Source organism: Musca domestica, unplaced genomic scaffold (assembly GCF_030504385.1).
Source record: "Musca domestica strain aabys unplaced genomic scaffold, Musca_domestica.polishedcontigs.V.1.1 29, whole genome shotgun sequence".
NCBI lineage: Eukaryota > Metazoa > Arthropoda > Insecta > Diptera > Muscidae > Musca > Musca domestica.
In genome coordinates this window covers 4,970,714-4,995,760 of record NW_026712296.1, presented here as the reverse complement: position 1 = coordinate 4,995,760, position 25,047 = coordinate 4,970,714, and the positions used below count along the sequence as shown (strand labels likewise).

At 33.1% G+C, this 25,047-nt stretch overlaps 4 protein-coding genes across 5 annotated transcripts; 2 read left to right on the top strand and 2 right to left on the bottom strand.

The window, feature by feature from the left end:
- Positions 1–780: 780 nt before the first annotated feature.
- On the top strand, positions 781–2,253 carry LOC101900181 (ras-related protein Rac1). The gene is made up of 2 exons (XM_005176720.4): positions 781–935; positions 995–2,253. The coding sequence occupies exon 2, from the start codon at positions 1,055–1,057 to the stop codon at positions 1,631–1,633; it is 579 nt and encodes a 192-aa protein (XP_005176777.1). The 5' UTR covers positions 781–935; positions 995–1,054; the 3' UTR covers positions 1,634–2,253.
- Positions 2,254–5,438: 3,185 nt separating this feature from the next.
- Positions 5,439–13,038, bottom strand: LOC101899782 (probable E3 ubiquitin-protein ligase HERC4). Of its 2 annotated transcripts, none has more exons than XM_005176717.4 (15): positions 12,614–13,038; positions 12,368–12,554; positions 11,644–11,880; positions 11,011–11,588; positions 10,745–10,902; positions 10,410–10,671; positions 10,030–10,344; positions 9,797–9,970; positions 9,611–9,730; positions 9,418–9,552; positions 6,476–6,936; positions 6,326–6,413; positions 6,129–6,266; positions 5,959–6,072; positions 5,439–5,897 (listed from the first exon to the last, which is right to left on the bottom strand). In XM_005176717.4, exons 1-15 carry the CDS (start codon positions 12,680–12,682, stop codon positions 5,745–5,747), a joined length of 3,189 nt encoding a protein of 1,062 aa, XP_005176774.1. In that variant the 5' UTR covers positions 12,683–13,038; the 3' UTR covers positions 5,439–5,744. The 2 variants fall into 2 exon arrangements, with proteins under 2 accessions (XP_005176774.1, XP_005176775.1); XM_005176718.4 differs by having other exon boundaries at positions 12,389–12,554; positions 12,614–13,037.
- A 5,313-nt stretch (positions 13,039–18,351) lies between these two features.
- LOC101899615 (calumenin-B) lies at positions 18,352–19,874 on the bottom strand. Its single transcript, XM_005176716.4, has one exon. It carries the CDS (start codon positions 19,722–19,724, stop codon positions 18,753–18,755), a length of 972 nt encoding a protein of 323 aa, XP_005176773.1. The 5' UTR covers positions 19,725–19,874; the 3' UTR covers positions 18,352–18,752.
- A 1,919-nt stretch (positions 19,875–21,793) lies between these two features.
- On the top strand, positions 21,794–24,516 carry LOC101899454 (membrane-associated tyrosine- and threonine-specific cdc2-inhibitory kinase). Its single transcript, XM_005176715.4, has 4 exons — positions 21,794–22,063; positions 22,132–23,115; positions 23,378–23,775; positions 23,833–24,516. The coding sequence occupies exons 1-4, from the start codon at positions 21,965–21,967 to the stop codon at positions 23,984–23,986; spliced, it is 1,635 nt and encodes a 544-aa protein (XP_005176772.1). The 5' UTR covers positions 21,794–21,964; the 3' UTR covers positions 23,987–24,516.
- The last annotated feature ends 531 nt before the right edge of the window (positions 24,517–25,047 follow it).

Sequence of the window (25,047 nt, the reverse complement as noted above, 5' to 3'; positions counted from 1 at the left end):
AAAATTTTTTGAAACAATTTAATTTTTTGACATATCAAGGTTTCCAAGCCTTGATGCATCTACCTGAATTCTCCTACCATGAGCCCTGTGATGTCAAATAGAGCTTTAATACATGCAACAATAGGTTTCATATGTTCTACATTCTCATGACAAGTTGCATGGTACAATTAAAGTCATGCAATCATAGTCGATGCGACTACTTGTATTCCTCTACCATGATAGGACTCTGGTAAAGAGTTTCGTACCTTTCTGGTTGTGCCAAAATTCTACCATTCTTCCATTTCAATGTTGCGAATGCATTTGATTTTACTCTATAGCGACCGTTTATTTTGTAGTTCTTAAGGCTAAAACAGAACAAAACTTAAACCGTGATTTTGGACAATGTTGCCATTTTTGGATGCACGAAACGTGAATAGGCAACACTTTTATCAGCATCAAGTGACAACAGTGTTGTAATCTCAAGCCGATGCCACGATTTAAGCTTTGAACTATTTTTATTTAATACTGACTTGGCAAGAGAAAAAAAGTAAAAGGGAATTGAAAACAAAAATGTCCGATTGTTCCAAAGGGATATTGCGAAATAATAATATGACGATAACATGAAATTGGCATAACAATTTCGTCCGCTCAACTGTTTTGCCTATAGACGCATAGCTTCATGTCTTTTGTCATATTTAAAAAATCTCATGGTGGAGACAGACAAGTTATAGTACAGAAGTAGTAGTTATCGTCGGTTAAAAATATGGCTGAAATAAAACAGAGATTTTATGAAAGTGTTAGCGGTAACACTGTCCACATTTATACCAACAATAGACCATCGCCTGTTGTTTAACGCCGTCAAACTTAGGCGGACTCCGTATTCCACATTACTAGAAAGAGAAGTGAAAAATTTCTATTGTGCAAAAAAGAATTAGTTTTTTCAATTATTCTATTAGGTATACCAGAATATTTGACTGATTTTGTAAAAATTATTTATTAATAATAGCATATCCAGGGAACGCACATATTTTTCAGTAACCGCGAGGACAGCAGCAAAAAGAAGCAGAAAAAGAAAATGCAGGCAATCAAGTGTGTTGTCGTAGGGGACGGTGCGGTTGGTAAGACATGTCTACTCATCAGCTATACAACGAATGCATTTCCAGGAGAATACATACCAACTGTATTCGACAATTACTCGGCTAATGTTATGGTCGATGCCAAGCCTATTAATTTGGGCCTTTGGGATACGGCCGGTCAAGAGGATTATGATCGTTTGCGTCCATTGTCGTATCCACAAACAGATGTATTTTTAATTTGCTTTTCGCTTGTAAATCCAGCTTCATTTGAGAATGTTCGTGCTAAGTGGTATCCAGAGGTACGCCATCACTGCCCAAATACGCCAATAATATTGGTGGGCACAAAATTGGACTTGCGGGATGATAAAATCACCATTGAAAAACTACGTGACAAAAAGCTTACGCCCATTACCTACCCACAGGGTTTGGCTATGGCTAAGGAAATTGGCGCAGTCAAGTATTTGGAGTGTTCAGCTTTGACACAGAAGGGCTTAAAGACTGTCTTTGATGAAGCTATACGTTCAGTGTTGTGTCCTGTTTTGCAGCCCAAGTCGAAACGTAAATGTACGTTGCTATAATTTCACCATAAACCCGGAAAGTCTGGAAAATCTTAAGCACACGGAGGGAAGAAACCAGCAAAATACCAAATTGAAGCGTTCTAACACACAAAACAGCCAATTCTATAAATTTTTGTATACTGTAGCAATAGTAAAAATATACACATATGTAAAATGATACAGAGTGGTATTCCAGGCCTTGAGATTAATAATGTGTTATTGTCACCAGGTCAACGTGTTTTAACGTTTAATTCCATCACTAACGACATTTTTAAAAGCACCACCAGAAAGATATCATATTGCAGAACTAGTCAATAGACAATACAAGTCGCAATAGATCATTTCCTTTAAGTCACTCAGTATTCATTATTTCTCTTTGGTCTGAATAATTTTACGTCACCGCTTTCGTCGCTTAAATTTTTATTTATTTGCAATAAATTTATTGCAACAATTTTATAAACAATGTATTAACAAATTCCTTTTTTACATAACATATATATGTGCATTAGTAAAACTAAAAGTTTCCTTTCCTAATTTGTTTTAAACCATTTTATTTAAACTTTGGCTTTACTACAATACTACACCATATTCAAAACGATATTAAAAAATAAAACTCAAACATTAAAATGATTTTCGTAAAATATTGAAAGTGAAATGATATTTATTGAGAAAGTAATATTTAGATAAAATAGCATTTTAAACGTGGCAATTTTTTTTAGTTTCCGGGAACAAGCGAAAGTATTCATTATATGTATAAAGAATAATCAAATTGAAATACATGTAGAATCTTTGTTCATCTGTGCAAATCAGAAAGTCTACCAAGAACTCATTTCTTTAATTGTCCTCTTAGAATTGTCATAGATTTATCTTGTTTTAATGTCGCAAATGTTTTTACTAATCCCAGTAACAATTTGCTTTTAACGTTTATGTTATTCATTTCTTTTTCAACGTACGATGTTGTATTCTAATTGTTGAAGGTATGGATACTTTGTTCCGATTCAAATTAAGAACTTTAATGATGATTCCCTTTACCTTTAACTTTTATATAAGCTAACACGGTTCTGGAATTTTGCGTTCTATATTCCTCTGCAAGCGGTATTTTAATTGTCTAATGTAAATCCAAATATTTTCAAAATTCATTTGATTAAATTTGTTTCTATGTCAAACAAGGTTCAATGAAATAAGTCTTACTAGAAGTTTATGTTGGAAAAATATGGATGTTTAAATGACGTTGCAAATAAAACAGTTGATAACAACACATATAAACTAATTAAACATAATGCATAAATATGTTGATATTCTATGTGTTTTTGCTGTTATTTGTACATTGGTACAATATTTGCATCCTCCTATTTGCTAAACTGGAAACATAAGTATCACACACATACATTCGAAATATCAATCTTAAAACACAAAAAAAATCTAAACCTGAACATTATTTTCCCCCAAAATAAATGTGTCAGATTGTCATACTATAAAATCGACAAATGGACAGACTAACCATTAAAATCAATTACATTATTGAAAACAAGGCATTTACGTGATGAGCCTGTAAAATTTAGTATATTTGTGCTAATAAAATTTTTGGAAAATTGAAAAACTTACTACTCCTATTTAATAATTATATATGTATTAAAACAGCCATAATTTAAATAAAAATTGTAATACATACAAATGAAAAAAAAAAAAAAAATAAAAATAAATTTTTGTGTGACACTTAATGTCAAAAACGACAATGTTTTTATTGCTTTTACTATGGAGAATTATACACAATGGGAGTCAAAAAGTTGCATTACATAGTGCAGTGACGGTTGGCGATTGTTATGTTGGCAGTGTCATGGGTCAATTGATTGATTAATGCTCTGTTCCAGAACCTGCAAGAATCTACTGGTTTTACATGTCGTAAAGAAAAGATGTATTTGTAGAAAAAACTTTTACATTCTTGCAGTTCTGGAACAGGGAAGTAATGTTTGAACATTTATTTTTTACATTTATATTATTTTGCATAGAGCTTTGAAATTTGCCGCACAAACCCATGGTACCATGGCTCAATAAGAAATGTTGCTTAACTTCAAAGAAACTAGGAAAATGCAACTCTGTACCGGAGTCTTACAGTACGTTTACATATAAATGGGTTAACCCACTGGATTTGGATTAAAATTGTCATATCCATTACTTATACTTCAAATAAATCCTTTTGTAGTAGGTTAACCCTACAAAAAGTTCTAACGTAAACATGGCATTATAGAGTCAAATAGACTTTTTAACATGCTACAATTGGTTTTCTTTATTTAGATTATTTTTTTACAAAATTACTTTATTGGGGAAAACCCACAAAACTGAATGGAATATTAAATCAAAGATAGAGGGAAAATATTGTTTTATCGCAAAACTATAAATTTTGTCGCTTGTCATCGAGAAAAATAGGCATTTCTGTTGTCTCTAAATTTGAAATAATTTCAAATTATATTGTTTTTTTTATTCAAACAATACACACATATATAAAAACTGTGTATAAGTTTTGACAGAATAGGGACACCAAAAGAAACAATTGTATATAGGATGTAGCTTTGTAGAACATGATTTTAAAGAATACAGTATGACCTTTCATTCAGTTTTCGCGATTTTTTTATTCTAAATCAATGCAACAAGTTGCTTTTGCTTGGATAGTAATTCTGACATTACAATCCTTACAGGTAGACCTCGTTACTTTCAACTTTTTCCTTGTCTTCATTGTACAATGTACCAATCTTTATCATGCCGACATTATAAATTTTGAAAATAAAATTCATGAATTCTTTCCAATTTGTAAGTTTCCAGAAAATTATATCTCGCAAAACCAAAAGTAGTTTGCAATTAAATTAAAATATTTCTTACAAAAAGCTTCCACAGTATATGAAATCAGCAATTTTGTTCACACTTAAGGTGAGAGTACATAAGCAGCTTGGCAACATGGCTAGGCATATTAATGTCAAATTCTAATAGGAAACGACGGTAGGATTTGAGTGCGGCTCGGGCATCCCTTTATGATATGTCACAAAATTTGCCAAGCGAAGACTTTAAGCTGTTTATGTACTCACAACTTTATTCTACTTGACAACACCGCTTGTTGTCGACGTCGACTCTAATTTGGTATTCCGTAACGGCGTCGACTGTTTATTAATTTTTTCGAAATCTTCTAATAATTTATTAAATTTATTTCAATGATATTTTTTTGTAATTTTCCATTGTTATTTTACTCTGTAAAAATCAATAAACAAATACAAGTTGACATCAAAACCACTAACGACAAAATCAGAGCCAATACAAGTCTACTCCATCGTCACATTTTCTTACAGAATACCAAAAAATACAGGGTGAGATAAAAAACTGCAACAAAATCCAATCCAACCCCATAATTTTTACATTTTTTTAAATGTTATTGAATGAAATCATAAAATGTCGGAAATAGCATCAAATTTTAGAACAAGTTAAGATTTGTTCTATTTGGTCTCCTTTGGTACGAATTATGACCTTCAAACGGCCAATGAAACCGGCACACTCTGACCGAATGTTGCTCTGCGGTATTATGGCCCATTCCCGGCCAAGCTCTTGTTTTTTTCATCTCACTCTGTATATTGGTAATATTGCATTTATAACACCGACTTGTATCGACGCCGAGAAATGGAATTAGTTTTTTCAATCTTCTATGCTGTCCAACAGACTTATCGCCATTCAATACAACTTGAATTATTGAAATTTTAAGTTGTTTAATATTCGCTAAACTGCAGTTAACATTTGTATATGTGCACACACTTTGGATACGTATTTTGAATAAAACAACCACTTAAATCCAATTAAATTTATTTCCATTATAATTTTTAGTATCAGTCATGTTTCCATTTAATCTGTGTACAAGGCATTTCAATGTGAGTTGTCTTTATAAATATGAATGAATGTGTTAGTGTAATATGATTGAACTCACATATTTTAACAATTGATTATACAGCAAAACGAATCGCCAAAATTAACTAATAATGATTTAACATGCTATTCTTATGAAACTAAATAAAATCAGCGTTGAGTGAAAAAAAACCTTTAATGAGATAACATAGTTTTTGACCACAACAAATTCCGTATAATCCTGGACTGATTATACAAGACTGAAACCCTGAGTTTGTTGTATGGCTTGCATTAACTTGTATTTTAAGCGTTCCTTTGTTTTATATCTGGGCAGGTCAAGAAGATTGAAACAGGTATGAGCTACCGGTAAAAACTTGTCATCATTGGTTGGTTGTATTATGATCTAATAGGAGGAACATTTAAATAAGTGTTATATTAAACTTTAACAACTTCATTTCACTTACTTTTATGGCTTTCATTCCTTGTATTGGAATGCGATCGCTCCCTGTTAGATATAACAAGAATTTCTTTTTGTCAGCAAGAGTCATTTCATGAAAAGTTTCCCAAAACCATTTAATCTGTGAATAATTGGATAATTTAAACTTTTTCGAACAATAAGAGACGCATAACATACCGTATCGTCGCTAACTGAGTAACCATTTTTGTATTCACAATTTAGTTCCAAAGCCTTCCAATCGTATTCCTCATTGCCCACAACCATGGCCATTAGTTCTTCGGGTCGGAAAATCTTTAAGACCCGACCCCAACATACCTTAACAATATAAGCGTTTATAATAGCTTCATTAAACAAATACCAAAATTTAATTATACCTTCATAAAACCTTTCTGGAACGCCTTAAATTTGTCACACACAGCTTTATTGAATATGAAATCTACATATAAATCAACAAATTCTTGCCTACAATATTAAATCATTAGTATGGTTATATTTAATAGTCTTCAATTTTTTTTATTTTTTACCTGTTCTCCTTTGTTACACTTATTTCTGATCCATTCGGTTTTAACGGCTCGCTAGTGCTTTCCCCGAAAATATCTCTTGATATTTCAAAATGCAAATCAAATGTTTCCTCAAAATCATCGCCATCATAATCGAGTATTTGTTGCATAGAGTTAGCCAAGGTCGGCGACAACTCACGCAGATCACTCAAATCAACTTTTTCATCCAAAAGCTTTTTGTATAGAGCCAATGGAAACGGCAAATTGATTATGGTAAAATTGTAAATAGCTAAGCCACAAATTATACCAATTAAAAAGTACATATTATCCGTTTCGAATGTGACATCAGCAAACCATACTGCTCTTGAATCTTCATATTCCTTAAACATTCCATATTTCGGGTCAATGAGATCCTTTAAAAGTAACATGAAAAATTCCTTTCGCACACCACCAGCATCCTCTGCTTCTTCGCCACAAAATTTAACCTTGAAAAAAGGAAATTTCAATATTTAATATCAATTTAAATTATTATGATCCACCATAGCCTGCATCATTTTTTGGATTTAAGCAGAAAATGTAAAAAAACATCGACAGAATCTTTTTTACCAGCCAGTTTGTAAAGTACTTAAAAAAATTATATCGTTATCATTTAAAACGAAATGTTTTCACGATTTAATAGCATCCTCAACTATTTAAACTTCGTAAACTATTTAAACTTTATTGTAATGTATACAAATATAATTTATTCTACAATTCAACTATATTGCAGATATACAATATTCTTATACGCAGCAAAAATTTTAAATCCGAAATCCGATTCAATCCACATTAAATGTGCATATGCACAGAATCTTTTGAAATGAATCACTCACTCACCACCCATACTTATTATTATTATTATTTTTTTTTTTTGCTAGGAGACCGTCCATCCTTTAAGAATTAGAAATGTCAAAGTACGGTAATTTAAAATAGCTGAATAGCCTTTACAAAAATTGATACACTCTTAATTGTCCATTGTTCTTTATAAATTGGTAACGTTTTTTAGTCGGTCTGTTGAAAAAGAATTTTGAATCGAAAGTGAAAATGGGGACGTACAATAGCATAATGAGGCAAGGTATCGACGTTAATCCTAAATTATGGGGACTTATAATTCCTCCCAAACGAATTTGAAATTTGTTGTTGTTCCCTTATAGAAAAAAAGCTGGACATTTATGGACACCAGTATAAGGAGAAGCATGGGAGTCGGACAGGACAGGGTTGTGTATATGATACTTCAGATATTTCACACAAAACATAAGAAACATAACTTTATTGCGGAAAAGACCTGTTATATTTATCCAGAGTGGTGTAAGTTATATTACAGACTCATTCTTTTGTGCTTCCCTTGCAGAATTAAATATGGCTACAGAGTTTTTTGCCTGTTGAAAATCTAACCTTACCACATTCGGTACTTTGATGATTGTAGGCACAATTAGTAAAGAAACTATTTGAAGTTTTAAGTGATAAAATCCAAAGAGATGCATCGCTACTAATTAAAGGTGTGTTTAGGAGCACACCCCAATCCGCACAAGAGACCCTACTCAATTAAAGCCGTTAGGTTTTAGGGAAGGCCATAGAGCTCTTAATTCATTTACAATCAAATCTATGGCAGTTCTGTAATGCAGGAATGCTCTGGAAAAGGTTAAATCGTTTGTAAAACTCTGTTGGGTCCCTGGGCACTGCAACATATCTGGCAATGAATTGGCCAGACTCGGATCTGAGTCAGTAGATCTAGAGATTGAGAGCTCAGTGAAATCACCCTTATGTCACTTCTCCTAAGTACATAAAACTATTATCTTGAGAAATTTCAACAGAACTGGCAAACTGGAAGGGGATGTAATGTCTCCAAAAAGATTTGGCCGATGGACTCCGAAAGAAGATCAAGGTCACTCATATCCATGATGAAGCTGGGCTTGAAGCTTGTGGTGGGCCTAATTACAGGACACTGCATCATAAAGGTCATGACATCCAAATGTGGTGGTGACGACACTGAATACTGCAGGCTTTGTCAGGACGAGGAAGAAACAGAGACGGTGGAGCACTTACTCTGCCACTGCCCAACTCTTATAGGAGTGAGACAGTGACTACTGGGTAAGCAATTTCTGCCAGACTTGTCCTCCCTCTCCGTCATCGAGCCAGCAGTCATTCTTCAGTTAGCCAGAAGACTAAAATGGATAAGGACAACACGCTGATACACCGTGGATGCAAGCCTACTAACTTCTCCGCTCCGGGTGGAGTGGTTGTTTACACAACCGCGCATCCTTTAACCTAACCTAAGGTCTAGGTCACAATATAACATATCTTCCAACATTTTAACGGTTTTGTCTAAAGTTTGGTATTTAAAAGTTGTCATAGATTCCACCCACGAAATTATTTGTCATATCAATTTTTCATCTACTTTCCAAAATCTACATAACTTTTCTTATTTTTTTTTACAATTATTAACAAAATCGGTTCCATTGTTTCTATCTGTAGGTCTCAGCGACTTTGGTAATTACCAAAATTATATTATACATAATAATAAAGTAATATTTTCAATGTAAAAATTATGGTGATGCTGCGGAATGTGCGCGAAAACCCGCAAGCTTACATTCAAAAGCCGAATCACTCAAAACGAGTCACTGTTCGAAGCAGATTTTGTTATAGATGCATAACCTGACCGTCAGGCTATCGGGCCATGTTGAACAATTTTTTGATTCACAAGAATTTAAAAGTGAGTTATTTACAACGTTTGTTTTGAACATGACGGCGCTACATGCCACTTAGCCGAAGAGGCACTCGATTTTCAAAAAACCTATATAATATATATACACTAGTAATTAAAAAAAATAAAAAGATATATAATATTAACAATCTAATCAAATTAGCAACAAAAAAACGCAGAGATTTGCATAACAATATTAAATGAGCACATCGAATTTACATACCTTAAGTGGCTTTTTAAGATCACTTTCATTGTACTGCATTATTTCTCGCAATGTGTCTTGCACTAAATTTTCCCTTGATACGTTTAAAACAATGAATTGTTGAATGGGTTGACCTGTTAGTAAACTTAATATACTCTATAAAAAATTATAATTAATATGCTCATACGAAATAACCAAATTTCTATAAACTTACATTAGAAGTTGCCGCATTCATTGCGTGATGCATTTGAATGGCTTGATCCGTTTGAAGCAGTGTTGTCTTTGCTGCAGCGTTAAAAAGCATTGGATAATTACAAATGTTAAATGCATCCGGCTTTATAGGAAAAACATTCATCTTTTAGTCAACAATGATAAAAATTATATATAATCTTGATCTTACCGTTTTATCAAACAACCAATGAATATAGTTTTGTTGGACATCAACAAAATCAGATAGTTCAGGCCAATGGAAAGCTTCGTAGTTTAATTTGTTCTTGCGTTCTTTGTTGTTTATTCCATGGAGAAAAACAATAATGTTTAAGGCAGCTATCAAATTACTGTTATATGTTACAAGCTGTTAGAATATCAGTAGTTTTATAAGATTGGTATATTTATAATATATGAACAAAGTACCCGTTTCTCTGATCCACTACCCATATTTGGCGGCATTTTGAAACTAATAATGTATGCTATGACATTTTTGTAGCTTGAAACCAAATGCTCAAACCAGTCAATCGGCGTTTGTGACCACCATTTTGCCACAATTTTTCGTGGAATTTCATTTAATTTAATCACCGCATTGCTGAAGAGAGTATGTAGTTTTTCATAATTTTTAGCGTTAACGAACTCATGGTAGAGTGGTAGTATGAGGAATATACGCAATGTTTCAACATCGGCAGGTGATGATACCAGAGAACTTAATAAATCGTTTGTTATCTTTTCCCAAATCTGAAATACAAATAATTAACTGCGACGTGTACCGCAAACTAATTAAATTTGATTGTAGCCATTACCAATGTCTTCAGGGTTTCATGTTCAACTTTACGTAAGTAATTAAATGCATTAACGGCCGTTGTTAAGTTTACACCATGGTGTTTAGAGGTGCAACAAAAATGCTGATCGTCTTCTAATAAAAACGAACCGTTCAAACAAGCTTGGCTTTTAAATATAAGTTCAACTAAAGTCAACAAGTCCATATCCATTATACTATCCCGTTCGATATTTGCACATTTTTTAGCGGTTTCTTCAGTTAATGTAAGGACTTGGGTATTTTCGCTATGTAATGAAATATAATTTTATGAACAAAACTCAAATAATAAATTAGAACTTCAATGAAACGATTTCTTACTCGTATAATCGACAGTCTACGGCCGGAATTTTATCTTCATAAAAAGTACACGTGACTAGTGAATGATCACCTCCACAAAATATCTGCTTTATTATATAGCAATTGTTGTCGTTATTGTCCTCTATATTAGGTATAAGAGATTGTCCACTGGGGGAAACCTGAATGAAAGATATATTACATAATCTATTATTTCACTCAATATTTGTAATGTTTTAGTATAACTTAATACTCTATCTGATATCGTCTTGTAAAAATATGTTACTTACCCATGGTCCTAGTACCACTTGTGGTGTCGGGGAACTATTGTTTACCCGTATACCCAACTGACCAGCACATCCTAAACCAAAGCCATACACTCGCCCGCGAGATGGTACCAATGCCAATGTATGTCTGGTACCACAAGCTATTTGTGTTACAGTACTACCCATGAGTTCCACTACCATACGGGGCAGAACTTCATTGGAATTTCCACCATGCCCCAATTGACCATATCTGCCGGAACCACAAGTAAATACGCCACCATCATTGGTTAAGAAAACTGAAAACTCATCACCGCACGTGATATAACGTACACCCAAACTACGCAATGTTTTCAGCTGAGTGGGGTAACATCTGTTGACATAGTCATTAAGACCTAGTTGGCCACAATCATTTCTTCCCCAACCGAACACAGCCCCAGATTTTGATATCACAAATGCATGATTACCCCCGCACGCTATAAAAGCTATTGGTATTCCATTAAGCGCCGATACCAGGCGTGGTGTATTCGAGTGCACGACATCACTGGGGGAACCTACTCCAAGTTGTCCATAGATATTTGAGCCCCATGAATAAAGCTCTCCGCCTAAAAAATAAAAATTGTTACAAAAAATACATTTAAGTTTGTCGTTCATTCTTACAACTTGTCAAAGCCAAACTGTGATTATTTCCGCATGCTATTTGTACCACTGTTTTTGAAACCAGGTTACGGACGATTTTCGGTTGCGTTATCACGTCCTGACCATTAGATAAACCAAGTTGACCATAGTCATTATGGCCCCAACTAAAAAGTTGACCCCACTCACTTAACGCCAACGAATGGCGGGCACCACAGCTCAAACGGGTTATAACATAGTTTTCCAATTCTTCAATCAATTCTATTTGTAGGAAAATAATAATAAAGAGAATTACATAGCCTTAACATATTTTCAAAATACTAATACTGTAAATCAAAGTAAAACATCATGAGCTATATAAATAAAATATTGATAAAATTAATATTAATACAGAATCAGGCATAAAATGTGAGCATAAGATCAAGAAGAAAGACTAAAATAGATTTTTGAAAAATATGGGAACACACAACAAAAAACTAATTTATTTTAGTTTTATTTTAAATATGTATAAGCATAAGCAGATGTTCCAGTAGTAAAAGGTTTAACTACAATGGAACATCATGCAATGCAGTGAGTATTTCTTCTCCTGTAATTGACCAACTTATTCACGACGACCGTTGTTTACAAATTTGTATAGGTGGTAAAACTTTAGGCCGAAGGTCAGTGCCAGAAGGTCTCTTTATTGATTTGTGTGTTCCCGTAATGTTGATGATCTAAAGCACATTGCAGATGAGTTTTAAGTACATACTAAATATAGATAGCGACATACGTGGCCTTTTCGTTGGCAGTTCATGTCCCAACTGGCCGTTATCGTTGCTTCCACAAGAATACACTTTGCCAGTGGATGTTAAAAATAATGTATGCCAGCGACCGCAGCTTACTTGTTTTACACAGGAGTTCGGTGGGCTCCACACCATTTTGCGCGGTGTTAAAATCTGTTTGGAAAATATATGTAGCTATATTTTATCAAACTGCACTGCGCTTGCATCCTCACCTGTTCATCTTCAATGCCCCCCAAGCCAAGTTCCCCGTGTGCCGTGTTGCCCCAGCAATAAATAGCCATTTCACGTTATCGCTCACGTTGTTTTTAATGACTCTTATGGTAAATGCGGTTTTAAAAGAATTTTCTATGTTTTTTGTATCACGGGGCATTCGTTGGTATGTTTCTAGAACGGCTAGATGTAATTGATATCTATTTCAGTCAAACAATGATTTTTCTATTTTATTTCCTTCTTTAATGGCTGTTTATGACGCATAAAGTACTTTTCACATTCTCTTTCAATATAGAATAGACAATCCCCGAAACAAGTCTGCACAAAATACAAAATGAAGGTATGTTTTGAATATTTTGCGAAAATTTATTTTTGCTAAACTAATTAAATTTGACATCTAAATGAAATACGTCCCAACGAGGCAAATAAAAAAGTAAAAAGGAATGTTCGATAAAAAAATAAACAGAAAGTAAAATACCCGAGTACCCGTCTTGTTTACGAATGAGATATGAGGACACCGCAATCAGCTTGAACATTCATTAAATGAGCCACGGAACCAGCTACTAATTAAATTTAACATCTTTATAAAAGACGTCCCAACGAGACAAATAAGAGAGTTAAAAGAAATGATCGGCAAAAAATAATCAGAAAACAAAATACCCGAATTCATGTGCTGTTCACGTATGAGACATTGGGACATTGGGCAATCAGCTGGAGGCATTACAGCCACAGAAGTAGCTACTAATTAAATTTGACATCTAAATAAAAGACGTCCCAGCGAGACAAATAAGAAAGTTAAAGGGAATGCTCGTTAAAAACAAAAAGCAAAATACCCGAATACCTGTGTTGTTTACGAATGAGTGTAATGCATAACACCGACAACGCAATCATTCATTAAATGAGCCGCGGAACTAGTTGTAACTTTGCCTGATCTTATAAGAAATAACAGGGTGTTTCATGCTGTCCAATATTTCTAAAAATTTTGTCCGTTACAATTTTTAAATAAATTATATCGTTATTAATTTAATAGTTTAATTTATAAATTTGAAAAATAGAAAAAATTCTGCAAATTAGCTAGAAACTCGAAAATAGTCTATGGGTATATCTTTAAAAGTCTAATTCTTCACAAAACTGTCAAGATAACTTGATTCGTTATCTCTTTGTTGTTTGACCCCTAATCATAGAATATCTACCTAAAATTGGACGTACCGTACAACAAAAATGAACATCTTCACGCTGATACTATCCTTTTTACGACACTATTCAAATACTCCATATACTAATACGCTCAAATGCTGTTCCATCCCAAATTACAAAAAAATAGATAAGTATAATAGTTTGGGTATATTGAAAATAATTTTCTTATTATTCAATATTTTATTAATTAATTTATTTTATTCTCTTTTGAACTTGCCTTTAGCATTTATACAAGGCAACTATTTTCAACAATTTCGTGATCATTAATTGGTTTGTATACAAATAAAAAAAAAACAAAAAAGTTTCCAGAAAATTTCCAGTACGAGCAATCTTTTTCCATTTTCATTCCCATCCTATGGCCTTGATACCCCGACACTTTCTTTTCCCTTATTTGAACTTCTCATCTCCTTCACATTACTGAATTCCTGCAACTTTTCTGATGACTCCACTTTGAAATGAGATTGAAATAGTATATACCACAGATTCCCATCATTACCTTAAGAATTCGGTCCGGAAATTCGCGTGATTAGAAAATAATTTTTAGCAGACAATTTCCAAAAAATCAAAATAAATTTTGTCAACAATGGACAAATTTGAGAAAAGTTTGTGCAACATAAGTGTTTCTCTAAACTATTTTTATAATATTATTCGCAAGCTGTATTATATTTTTGGTATGTTGGTGTCCCTATTCTGTCAAAACGTACAATCAGTTTGTATATGTGTGTATTATTTTGAATAAAAATGAAAAAATTGAAATTATTTCAAATTAAAAATGAAAAAATTGAAATTATTTCGAATTAAGAGACAAAAGAAATGATCATTTTCTACGTTAACGGGCTACAAAATGTACAATTTTGGGATAAAACAATCTTGTCCTAATATCTTTTATTCAATTTTGTGGAGAAAGCCAAATATTCCATTCATGTTTTGTGGGTTTTCCCAAATGCAATAATTTTGTGAAAAATGTTAAATAAACAAAACCACTTGTTGCACGTTTAAAAAGAGTTTCACTTTCCTTGTTTCCCTGAAATTGAGCAAGTAAACTTGCCATTATAAATTCGGACTTCCCTACGTACATGATGCAATGAAGACAGGGTGATTGCTACCACCTGAATACAATTTGTTAGTAGTCTTGTAATGTCATAGCACGTACACAGTTTTTATGTTTTTGTATTGTCTTGTCTTCCCAAATTCTTTTGGGAAGAACAAATGCTTCTGTTTTGGAATAAAAGAATTGCAATTGTGTTAGGAACTCGGTGTTGTGAAAAATTCACGGCGTCGATTCGTTTTTCTCAATTTTCTTTTATATAAAATTATTGGGAGAAAAGTGTCCTTTAAAAAAATAACAACAATTATAAAAATTATTGATCTGTTCCAGAACTTCAATAATGCTGAAGAAATTACTACGATAGTCGATTTTCCTTTATGATGTCGAAAAAAAAAAATTGCAAAACAAATAGATTCTGAGACAGAGAGTAAACTGTAATTTCATTATTGCACCCATGGTACAATGAATTCAAGGTAGGGCAGAACTACCATATGATTTCAATTTTTTTATTTTTCTGGCTTAATATGTCAAATTCATTTGTTTATGTGTGTGTATTCTTTTCAATAATAAAGAAATTGTTCAGAAAATATCCAAATTCGGGTGTTTTGAAAATGCTTTTTGCGACGTATGCATCGACAAAATCTCCAGTTTTTGTCGCGAAATAAACCATAAGAGATATATAGGACATGATTTTGAAAAGAAATGTTGGCCTTTCAACAACAAGTTGTTTGATTTTTTATTGTTTTGATACTAATTCTGACATTACAAGCCAAACAGTTAGACCTCTATACTTGCAATTTTTTCAAAGTTGACTTACCTTCTATTCATTGTACCATGATTGCACCATATTACGGTATAACACTCTCGAATTCGTTTTTTTAAGAAATATTATTTTTTATTACTATTGTAATGCCTAAAATTTAAAATTTTGATGTACAAGTTTTTACTACGATAACCGGTTTTTCCTTTATGATATCGAAATTGCTAGTAAATTCTTGCAGGTTCTGGAACATATCAATTATGGCACTATTCATACTATACTTATTCAAAATAACATTAATTTGTTAGATCGCCTTGGAAAACGTGCTGACATTCTTATCATCGTTTCAATGAGCTGTAGCCCTTTTTGGGAAATGGGAATACACATGTATGTATGTAAACATATTCTACGGTATTTAGAAAAAGTTCTATGTTCTCTAGAAAATTCATTAATAAATTCAATGAGATACAAAAATTTTATAGAACAAACTAGAGGCTCCTTATCAGTATATGATACATAGTTTGATGTAGTTAGTTTCATTTAGAGTGTTGTTCTGTCTTCTGAAAAAGTATTAACATTATATTTATTTCTTATCATAAATTTAACATTTTATGTGTCTTAAATAACAAAAGAATTTGGCAGGGTGACGATTGATTTGCTGTAAAATGTTTGTTATTGCCTTATAGCTAAACTTATGCCATTTTTGTGTTAAAGCTTTTTGAAGATTTATTTGAAGTATAAGTAATGGATATGACAATTTTAATCCAGTTAATCCAAATCTAACCTTTGTTGGAAAAACTAGCTTTGATTTTTTTCAGGTAGAAATTGTTCTCTTTTGAAAAAATGATTAGTCACCAGACACATTTTTTTGGTTCGAATGTTTAAGCTAATAATTAATTTATTAGGTAATCTTTGTTATGTGTTTTTAATTTTTATCAAATTTCAGACTGGATGCATAAAAAAGTTCCTAGAATTTAATCGGAATTCATCAATATGAAGTGTAATATTAGAAACTCGATGTTATTAAAAATATTATGAATAAAAGTGTCATACAAACAAAGCAACATGTTGCATTTGTTTTTTTCTTAATATGTTTGTAGTTGCAAGACTCTAGCTTCAGAGTTGCAATTTTCATATTTTATTAACCTGTCCTACTTTGTAATTATTGGATGATGGTATTTAGTATTAAGTTAGAAGGTAGTTTTTTTTATACAAACAAACGTCCCAGAAAAAGTAATTTCCATTAGAAACTCCTTTTAAATTGTTATTTCTAAAAACTATTTCAGAACTATTTTTAAACGACGCTATTGTTGAAGTGTTTAAATTACTTAGCACATTTAATGCCTGTGCAGCTTTGTTCGTACATTTTACATATATTTCGACTAATACGATATCTAACAACGATTCCGGAAGAATATCAACCAAATTGCCCAATCTTACAATACAAAACTCGATTTCTCGAGAAGCTCACCTCAGCCGGAATTTTTGAACGGAACAGAAAATTGAAATGGCAAAAAAACGTTACCATCAATTTCACAATTAAACAAGTAAAAAAAGCAGCTAACTTCGGTCTTGCCGAACTTTTAATACCCTCCACCATTTGGAAGGAACTTGAAGAAAATCTGAAAACGACCACTTAATTGGAAACCCTTATTTGGGGACGATACGAAGACATCAACCTTTTTGTCAAATGCTGTAGTACCCATTACGAACTTCAAGTACGAAATTTGGAACAGTTCTAGTGAATAATGTCGCTAAAATCATTGAAATATCGAATATCGGGAGGGATGTACGAAAACGTGAACCTCCATACGAAAATTTTTTTCATAGACTGTAGTACACATTGCGAACTTTAAATATGAAATTTGTTACAATTCCGGTGAATAATGTCGCAAAAATCATGAAAATTCCGAGTATCGGGAGGTACCGTCATATGGGAGCTATACGAAGACGTGGACCTGCATACGAAATTTTTTTCATAGGTTGTAGTACTCATTAAGATCTTCCAATACAAAATTTGAAACGATTAATAATGTTGCTGAAATCATCAAAATACCGACTATCGGGAGGTACCGTTATATGGGGACTATAGGAAGACGTGGACCTGGAAAGATAGCGTGATTACAACAGACAGACAGAAGGACATCGCTAGATCATCATCTCATATTACGCTGATCTAAAATATATATACTTTGTAGGGTCTATTATGAATATTTCGAGGAGTTACAAACGGAATGACAAAGCTAAGGGTATATTAGCTGGGGGAGGGTATAAAGACAACTAATTCTTCCGTCATAAATGACCCATATGCTCACTGTCTACTGCATAGTGGAAATGCATAAAACTATTATAGCCGGCAAGAGTATCAAGTTGCATACACATATACACAGTACATATGTTTGTGTACATATACTAAATACACATTCCCATATTTGTTCAAAATTTTCGCTTATCTCAGCATAAGATTAAAACTAAAATTCGACCTTATTCTTTACCCTTCTTGTCCGGATCTTCTTCTCGTGAACCAATCATTCTGAAGGCTTATCAGAATAATCCAGAAGAAGAAAAACAAAAGATGATGTGTTCAAATGCACACATATTCATGCGATAAGTTGTGTATGCCTGTGGGCATACATATGTGTACATAAAAATTAATAGTTTTGCCTTGTGGCATATGGCTCTCCAGTAAACATAACAAATCAAAAAACACAAACCAAATGAAAATGCAGAGCAAATCAGTTTTAATTCTAAAAATAGAATATATTTCATTGTTAAATGCATCCAAAAAGATTCATATACTTCAGACATTACAAAAACAGAATGACTTAAACTAATATTACTTAATAGAAAAATTGTCCGTTATTTTAATAGATTCCATTGGTTATTTGGTACATATTTTACTAAGAGATTCAAACAAAAACAATATGTGTTATACATACGTGTCACTTGCGACGATGACGTACATCTAGGCAATAATATTCGCATTGAAAATACATGATACATGCTATGTGGAAGAATTTGTGTTTCAATTTAGATTGATTAAAATGGAATTGAAATAACTAAATTAAGTAAAGCACATAAAAAGCGGAGTATTCGAATTTAAGAAGTGTTTTTTTCACGCAAGTGTTGAATTTTATTAGAATTCATCGTGACGTCCTAGAGCCTCTCCGAAGTCAGTGGCTTTAGATCCAATGAAAACATCGTACTTGTCTAGAATTTCATCCTTTGTTAGTTTTTCATCGCTGTCATTGTCGGCTTCATAAATTAAATGCCTAGCTTCGGTTTCGGCATGATCAAAGTCCTTAGGCACGATCCAAGCCCTAACTTCTTCACGGTCCAGAAAACCATCACCATCGGTATCTCGGAATTTGGCAAAAGTCTCTCTTTCGCTAATAATCCACTCAGGTTCTTCTTCCCCCTCTTCGACAGGAGTGTACATATCGCCTATGTACTCATCAACGGAAATTTTACCATCCTTGTTTTTGTCAATGTCTTCGATGGTTTCGGTCAATACAACATCACCCATTACAGGACTGTCGACAGGGTGAAGGAAATTTGTGAATTCTTCTTTCGTGAGGGCATCATCCAGATTTTGATCAGCAACACTCCAGCGACGACGATCACGAGTCAACATACTTTTATATGAAATGCCGTTTTCTTCGTGTTCTTGTTCATCTTTAGTGAGGCTGTCCATAAAACCATAAACATCCTTGCGATAAGATTCCCATGTTATTGTGTCGTTGCCATCTGGGTTATGTTGACGCCACTGGCGGTCCACATCTTCATCGATATACCGTCTTTGAGTATATTCAATCCACCTTTTTAATTCCGAAAGTGTAACAAAACCATCTTTATCCTCATCTATCCTATCGACAATAAGGCCCAAACGTCTCTTACTTTCTTCGGGAGGCAATTGATCGAATGTTTTTGCCTCATCTTCGCCTAGAAACTGCTCATGGTCATATTGTGCATTGTGATGACCATTGGCGAAATGGTCGATATGTTTGGAGTCATGTTCAAGAGGATTGTGTTTAGGTACTTCATCTGGTTTTGGTACGGCATAGACAAGTGCCGTAAATAGTAACAAAACAGCCGCTAATTTCAACATTTTTTTTAATATTCGACTAATTTAAAAAAAAAATCGGGACCGAACTTCCGCTTTTGGTTATTGCAGGAGGGAAAACTAAAGAACTTTAACTCTACTTGATATACGTGTACTTCAGACGAGCGGCTCTCACTTAAATGAGAATATGATTCTGTCTCCATTATTTATTTGTTTTGTTCTATGTAGGGATCTACAAATCGATATTTTAATAATCGACTTATCAAAAGAAATCAAATCGTTTTAAAAGTGCTACTTAAATTAGTGCGTGCCATACAAGAAAAAAAAATTGAAATGACTTTATCTTACTTATTTTACTATGATTACAAATTTTAAAAGTTAAATTTGACGACTAGATGAATAAATCGTATACCATTGCTGTTGAATTACTTATGTTTATGTTTGTTACGTTGTTTTGCCCATAAATAAGTTGTAATGAGCGTTTTTGTTACAACTGAATTTTAATATTTTGTTAACAAGTTCATATAATTAAAAAGAACAAAATAATTTGACATGGTAAGTCATACAAAAGAAAAGAATATCAGAGCCGCACTCAAATCCTGTCAAGCTGCCTCAAACTGATACATAACAACCTTAATACTAGTTAAATTCGATATGACGTTTTTTGTTACAATTTCGATATTCATAAGATATAATTATAACATTTCAAGTAAGTGCTATATGGATAATGTCATGATAAACAACGATAACAACGTTGCTATATTTTACAAAACATTTTCACGATAAAGAAAAAGCGACAATGCATTTGGGAATTTATAATCTGTTCCAGAACCTGCAAATATCTACTAATTTAGTCATTTCTCCGATATCATAAAATATCGTTTATAGAAATAACATCTTTTACAATGTAATAAATTTTTTTAAAGTTATATTAAATTGCAAAATGAAATATACCTTATAGTCCTAGCACTGCATTTGCAGTTACGGAAGCTTTGACCGCTTCCTGTTAAAGTTGCATGCAACAAGTTGTTTCCATTTATTCAATATTTTTCCTCATTTTTAAAATCAGTTAAAGAGCGGAAAAATGAATGCAATGTCTGGATTTTCTATCAAACATATGATCTAAACAGTTCTATCTCTCAATTCCATGGCAAAACTGGCGAATAGCTTGAATGCGCGTCTCGCAATTTACGCGTCTTCCAATCATTTATTTGGAAAATATTCTGTTTTTATTTTTCAAAACAATAAATTCACAAATTCACACACAAATTGGCAGAAGTCGGGCACACTTAGAAAGATATTGTAATCAGCTGGTAGCTCAACCTTACCATTTGATTGTACCATGGAGAAACCCCAATATTCCATTCAAGTTTTTTGCGTTTTCCCCAATATAATAATTTTACGAAAAATGTAAAATAAACAGAACCAGTTGTTGCATGTTTAAAAAGTATATTTGACATATTAAGATTCTAGTACAGAGTTGCATTTTTCTAGTTCCTTTGAAGTTGAGCAACCTTTCTTATTGAGCCATGGTCCTAGCGATTCCTTGAAGTGTTGCAAGATTCGTACCTGCAGATCACAGCTATACTTTTAGAGGAAGGAAATATAAGAGCATTAAAATTTTTTAACCAAATTCCAAAAATTTACATTTTTGAAATGAATAAATAAAATATATTGAAATGTGTTCGTTATGTTAAAATGTTTAGATACATAACTCTGACACTGGCATTACTTACAATAACAATTTTCTATGTGGTTGTAGATTCTTGCAGGTTCTGTAACTGCCCAGCATTTGTTGCAGTTTTGCCTATACCTTCTAATAATTCTATCATTAGAATACCCTAAAAAAGAGTTGCCAGTGATTGCAAGAAGAAATATGTACGGTAAGCGTTTGTAAACTCCAATTAAAAGAACAGTACACATTTCTCTCTCTTAAGACTCTTTATTGAATTAATTTTATTATATACCCCAATTGCCTTAAATGTGGTTAATTTTTAAGTTTTTTTGACGCCAGATGTCTGCAGACTGCGTTGTGTTTCGTCGCTAATGCGCGTAGACGTCGGTCGCAGTGTTGCCAATCTATTAAAATGGGTAGAATACAAAAATGCAACACTGTGTCAAACAAACAACGCTGTTTGAAAAAATCTCATTTTTTTCCTGTTGGATCCTTGTTGACATTCTCTTTGTTTTCATTTAAAGTTTATCTGGCTTAAGTGGCTGATGTGCATTTTCCTACAGAATTAGAATTAGTAAAGTGTATATTAAGTTGAAATTGTAAAGTAAATATGAAAGATTCGACAATGCATTTAATGGATAATGAAATTTTATCCCGTTTGCCGGTGCCCGAGATACGGGAGGAAACATTTCAGCATTCCTACAAACAGGTAGTGTGTTACACATTGTTTGATGATGTCAATCATATTATTAATATTATTTTCAAATCTTTGTTCAGGCACACAGACGAGAAGATATACGCCTTAAACCACCGAAACTGAAGCCTCGATACGATACAAATTTTAATCGTGACCACACAGCTCATGCAATATCGTTTCGTGGTGATGACCCAGAAGGCGTGGCAGACTCTTCACTGTTAGGCTCTACGTATAATTGTTCATTAAATGAGACGTATTTTGAGCAGTGTTTTACAAGAGTTGCGAAAATAGGCGAAGGATCTTTTGGAGAAGTATTCAAAGTTCGTTCCAAGGAAGATGGACTTCTGTATGCTGTTAAAATGTCCAAGCAATTGTTTCGTAGTGATTTATATAGACAAGAACGCTTGGAGGAAGTACGAAGATACGAACAATTTTCGGGGCACAAAAACTGCCTTAAGTTCTATCGTGCTTGGGAACAGGAAGATCGTCTTTTCATGCAAATGGAATTATGTCGAGAGAGTTTGGACTCTTATTTGCAACGCAAACGCAACATACCCGAAGAGAAAATATGGTCAATACTGTTGGACCTGCTGTTGGCCCTGAAAAGTCTACATGACCGCAATTTATTACATTTGGACATAAAGCTTGATAATGTTTTGATTGGCGACGATGATAGCTGTAAATTAGCAGATTTTGGATTGGTTATTGACGTAGACCGTGCCAACAAAAATCAGGCAACAGAGGGGGACTCTCGTTACGTGGCGCCAGAAATAATGCAGGGCAATTTTTCAAAGGCTGCCGATATATTTAGTTTGGGCATTGCAATGTTGGAGCTGTCATGCTATTTGGAACTACCGGCAAATGGTCCTCTATGGCAACAACTAAGAAGTGGTGTATATCCGGATGATTTTTTGCAAAAGATATCGGAAGAATTACAACATATAATTAAGGATATGATGACGCCTGATCCCCATAAAAGGCCAACGGTGGACGAGCTGTTAAGTAATAAACGGTTCGTGACAATGTTGCAGCGAAGACGTCATTGGGAGTTGGTAAATAACATAGTAAGTTTAATTAGTTTGCATGATATTTTACCTATTTTAGTTGTTTCCTTTGGAATTATACAATGCGATTTCAAAAGCAATTTAAAAAGAGGTCTATTGTGGGTGTCTGTTAAAACTACAATTGCCGACATTTCTAGTTATTAAACCTGAAGATAAATTGTAATGCAAACTATAAAAATTAAGTTTGTATTCCGCATCAAAAAGAATGGAATGTATGCTAGTTGTAATACACATAAGCAAATAATTTGTTGTATCTTTTCAGAAACAAGTTCTGCGAAAATCTCGCCGTCTGGCCTGGTCAAAACTGTGCAATCTGAAGACCACTGTCTTTAAAATTTTTATCAGCATATTGACTATTTTTCGATTTCACGAATATCCTTCTGATCAATGTTCCGACGCATATAGTGCACCTAATACGGTGGAAAAGAAGAGACCGCCACACCTACGTTCCCATCTAACAACGTCTACCCCTACTATGAATTCCTCAAAAGCAAAGGCAAGAATAGATTTCCACTTCGATGAAGATATTGATTTTGGACAACAACATTCCACACCTTATAACAATCATTTGTCCGACAATAAAATGGTTAACTCTACTCCAGTTATACATAATCATAGTGGTTTTCGTTCGCGTAGAGATTTAACAAAAACATGCTTCAAGTAAGTTTTATTTTAGTGATATTTAATAAAAATTATTTAATATTTTCTCTGTTACAGTGATAACTCCGAAGCTATATCATTGGATAAATCAACCTTTTCCTATTTAGACGATTGTGATTCGGATGAAATACCTAGCATGCGTAAACCATTAGATGTGTCTTCTGTGAGAGGCAAGAAACTCTTTAGTAAATTTGATGAAGATACCGATTAGCATTCCGTCATAGTTCCTAGGATCTTTTAATATGGTTTTATTATTGTGTTTAGGCTCAGCTGTTAAATTGTATTTAGTTATTCCTTTCCACACTCATATCCTACGATAATTTATACTCATAATTTTGCTCAAAAATGTGTTGGCATTTAAGGATTATCATACTATTTTGTTTTGCTTTTGCAATTTTTTATACATTTTTCGTATATAAATTGTATACTCAATTGAATATACCTATAATATATACATATGTATATAACACATAGGTTTATATTGCTATATGTGATATGTTATCATCAAAAGATATATTTTTAAATAATATTGAAATGTTTATTTGTATTTAAATATCAGCTGGGATTCTATATCAAATATCTTCCCTCCAAATAATTAATGTAATCATACCCCCATCGTTGATTAGTTAAGGTTTATGTTATTGATTTGATTAATCAAATTTATTGTATTAATAAAAACTTTTTTACCATGTGTGTAATTCTTAAGTTAATGATCTAAAATATATGTGAATGAAATTGAAAGTGAATGTGTTTATCTATGTTCGAGTTTATTGTTTGGGGAGTTATAGAAAATTCATTTTTATACAAAAAAAGTAAATAAATTAATAAACAAAGAATTAGACATGTGGTGAAACAAACCAGGGCGATTTGACTTGAGTTTGTTGTCGTCTTACTGTTGTGTCGGCTTGTTACACGTCAATAATCAGATTATCTATCGTAGGAATGCACTGCCTTTATTGTTTGAATTGTAGCTATTGAGGAATACTGGTAAAAGAGTAAATTATAATAATATTTGAGACACAATTTACTAATAGTATACCTTTCAGTTTTATTTTGTTAAATGATTTTTTAATTTCCATAGCAAATTAATCTATGTATACAAGGTGAGATGAATAAACTGCAACCAACTTCAGACTGCTGTCATTCCTCGTGTCATGAGCAGGGGTAAAGCCATTGAACTTCCAAAAAGTGCAAGAACTTACACCGCAACAGAAAAAAATAGACTCAAGACGTCGGCCATGGTGATGGTGTGGGCCGCCATAACAGCTGATG

Bases quoted from the DNA above. Each gene is read 5' to 3' on its own strand.
- LOC101900181 (XM_005176720.4), top strand. From the start codon at position 1,055: ATGCAGGCAATCAAGTGTGTTGTCGTAGGGGACGGTGCGGTTGGTAAG.
- LOC101899782 (XM_005176717.4), bottom strand. From the start codon at position 12,682: ATGGCTATTTATTGCTGGGGCAACACGGCACACGGGGAACTTGGCTTG. The intron at 11,589-11,643 runs GTAAGAATGAAC...TTTATTTTTTAG, and splicing joins CAGTTTGGCTTTGACAAGTT to GCGGAGAGCTTTATTCATGG. The intron at 9,553-9,610 runs GTAAGTTTATAG...AATTTTTTATAG, and splicing joins TGAATGCGGCAACTTCTAAT to AGTATATTAAGTTTACTAAC.
- LOC101899615 (XM_005176716.4), bottom strand. From the start codon at position 19,724: ATGTTGAAATTAGCGGCTGTTTTGTTACTATTTACGGCACTTGTCTAT.
- LOC101899454 (XM_005176715.4), top strand. From the start codon at position 21,965: ATGAAAGATTCGACAATGCATTTAATGGATAATGAAATTTTATCCCGT. The intron at 22,064-22,131 runs GTAGTGTGTTAC...ATCTTTGTTCAG, and splicing joins TTCAGCATTCCTACAAACAG to GCACACAGACGAGAAGATAT. The intron at 23,776-23,832 runs GTAAGTTTTATT...TCTCTGTTACAG, and splicing joins TTAACAAAAACATGCTTCAA to TGATAACTCCGAAGCTATAT.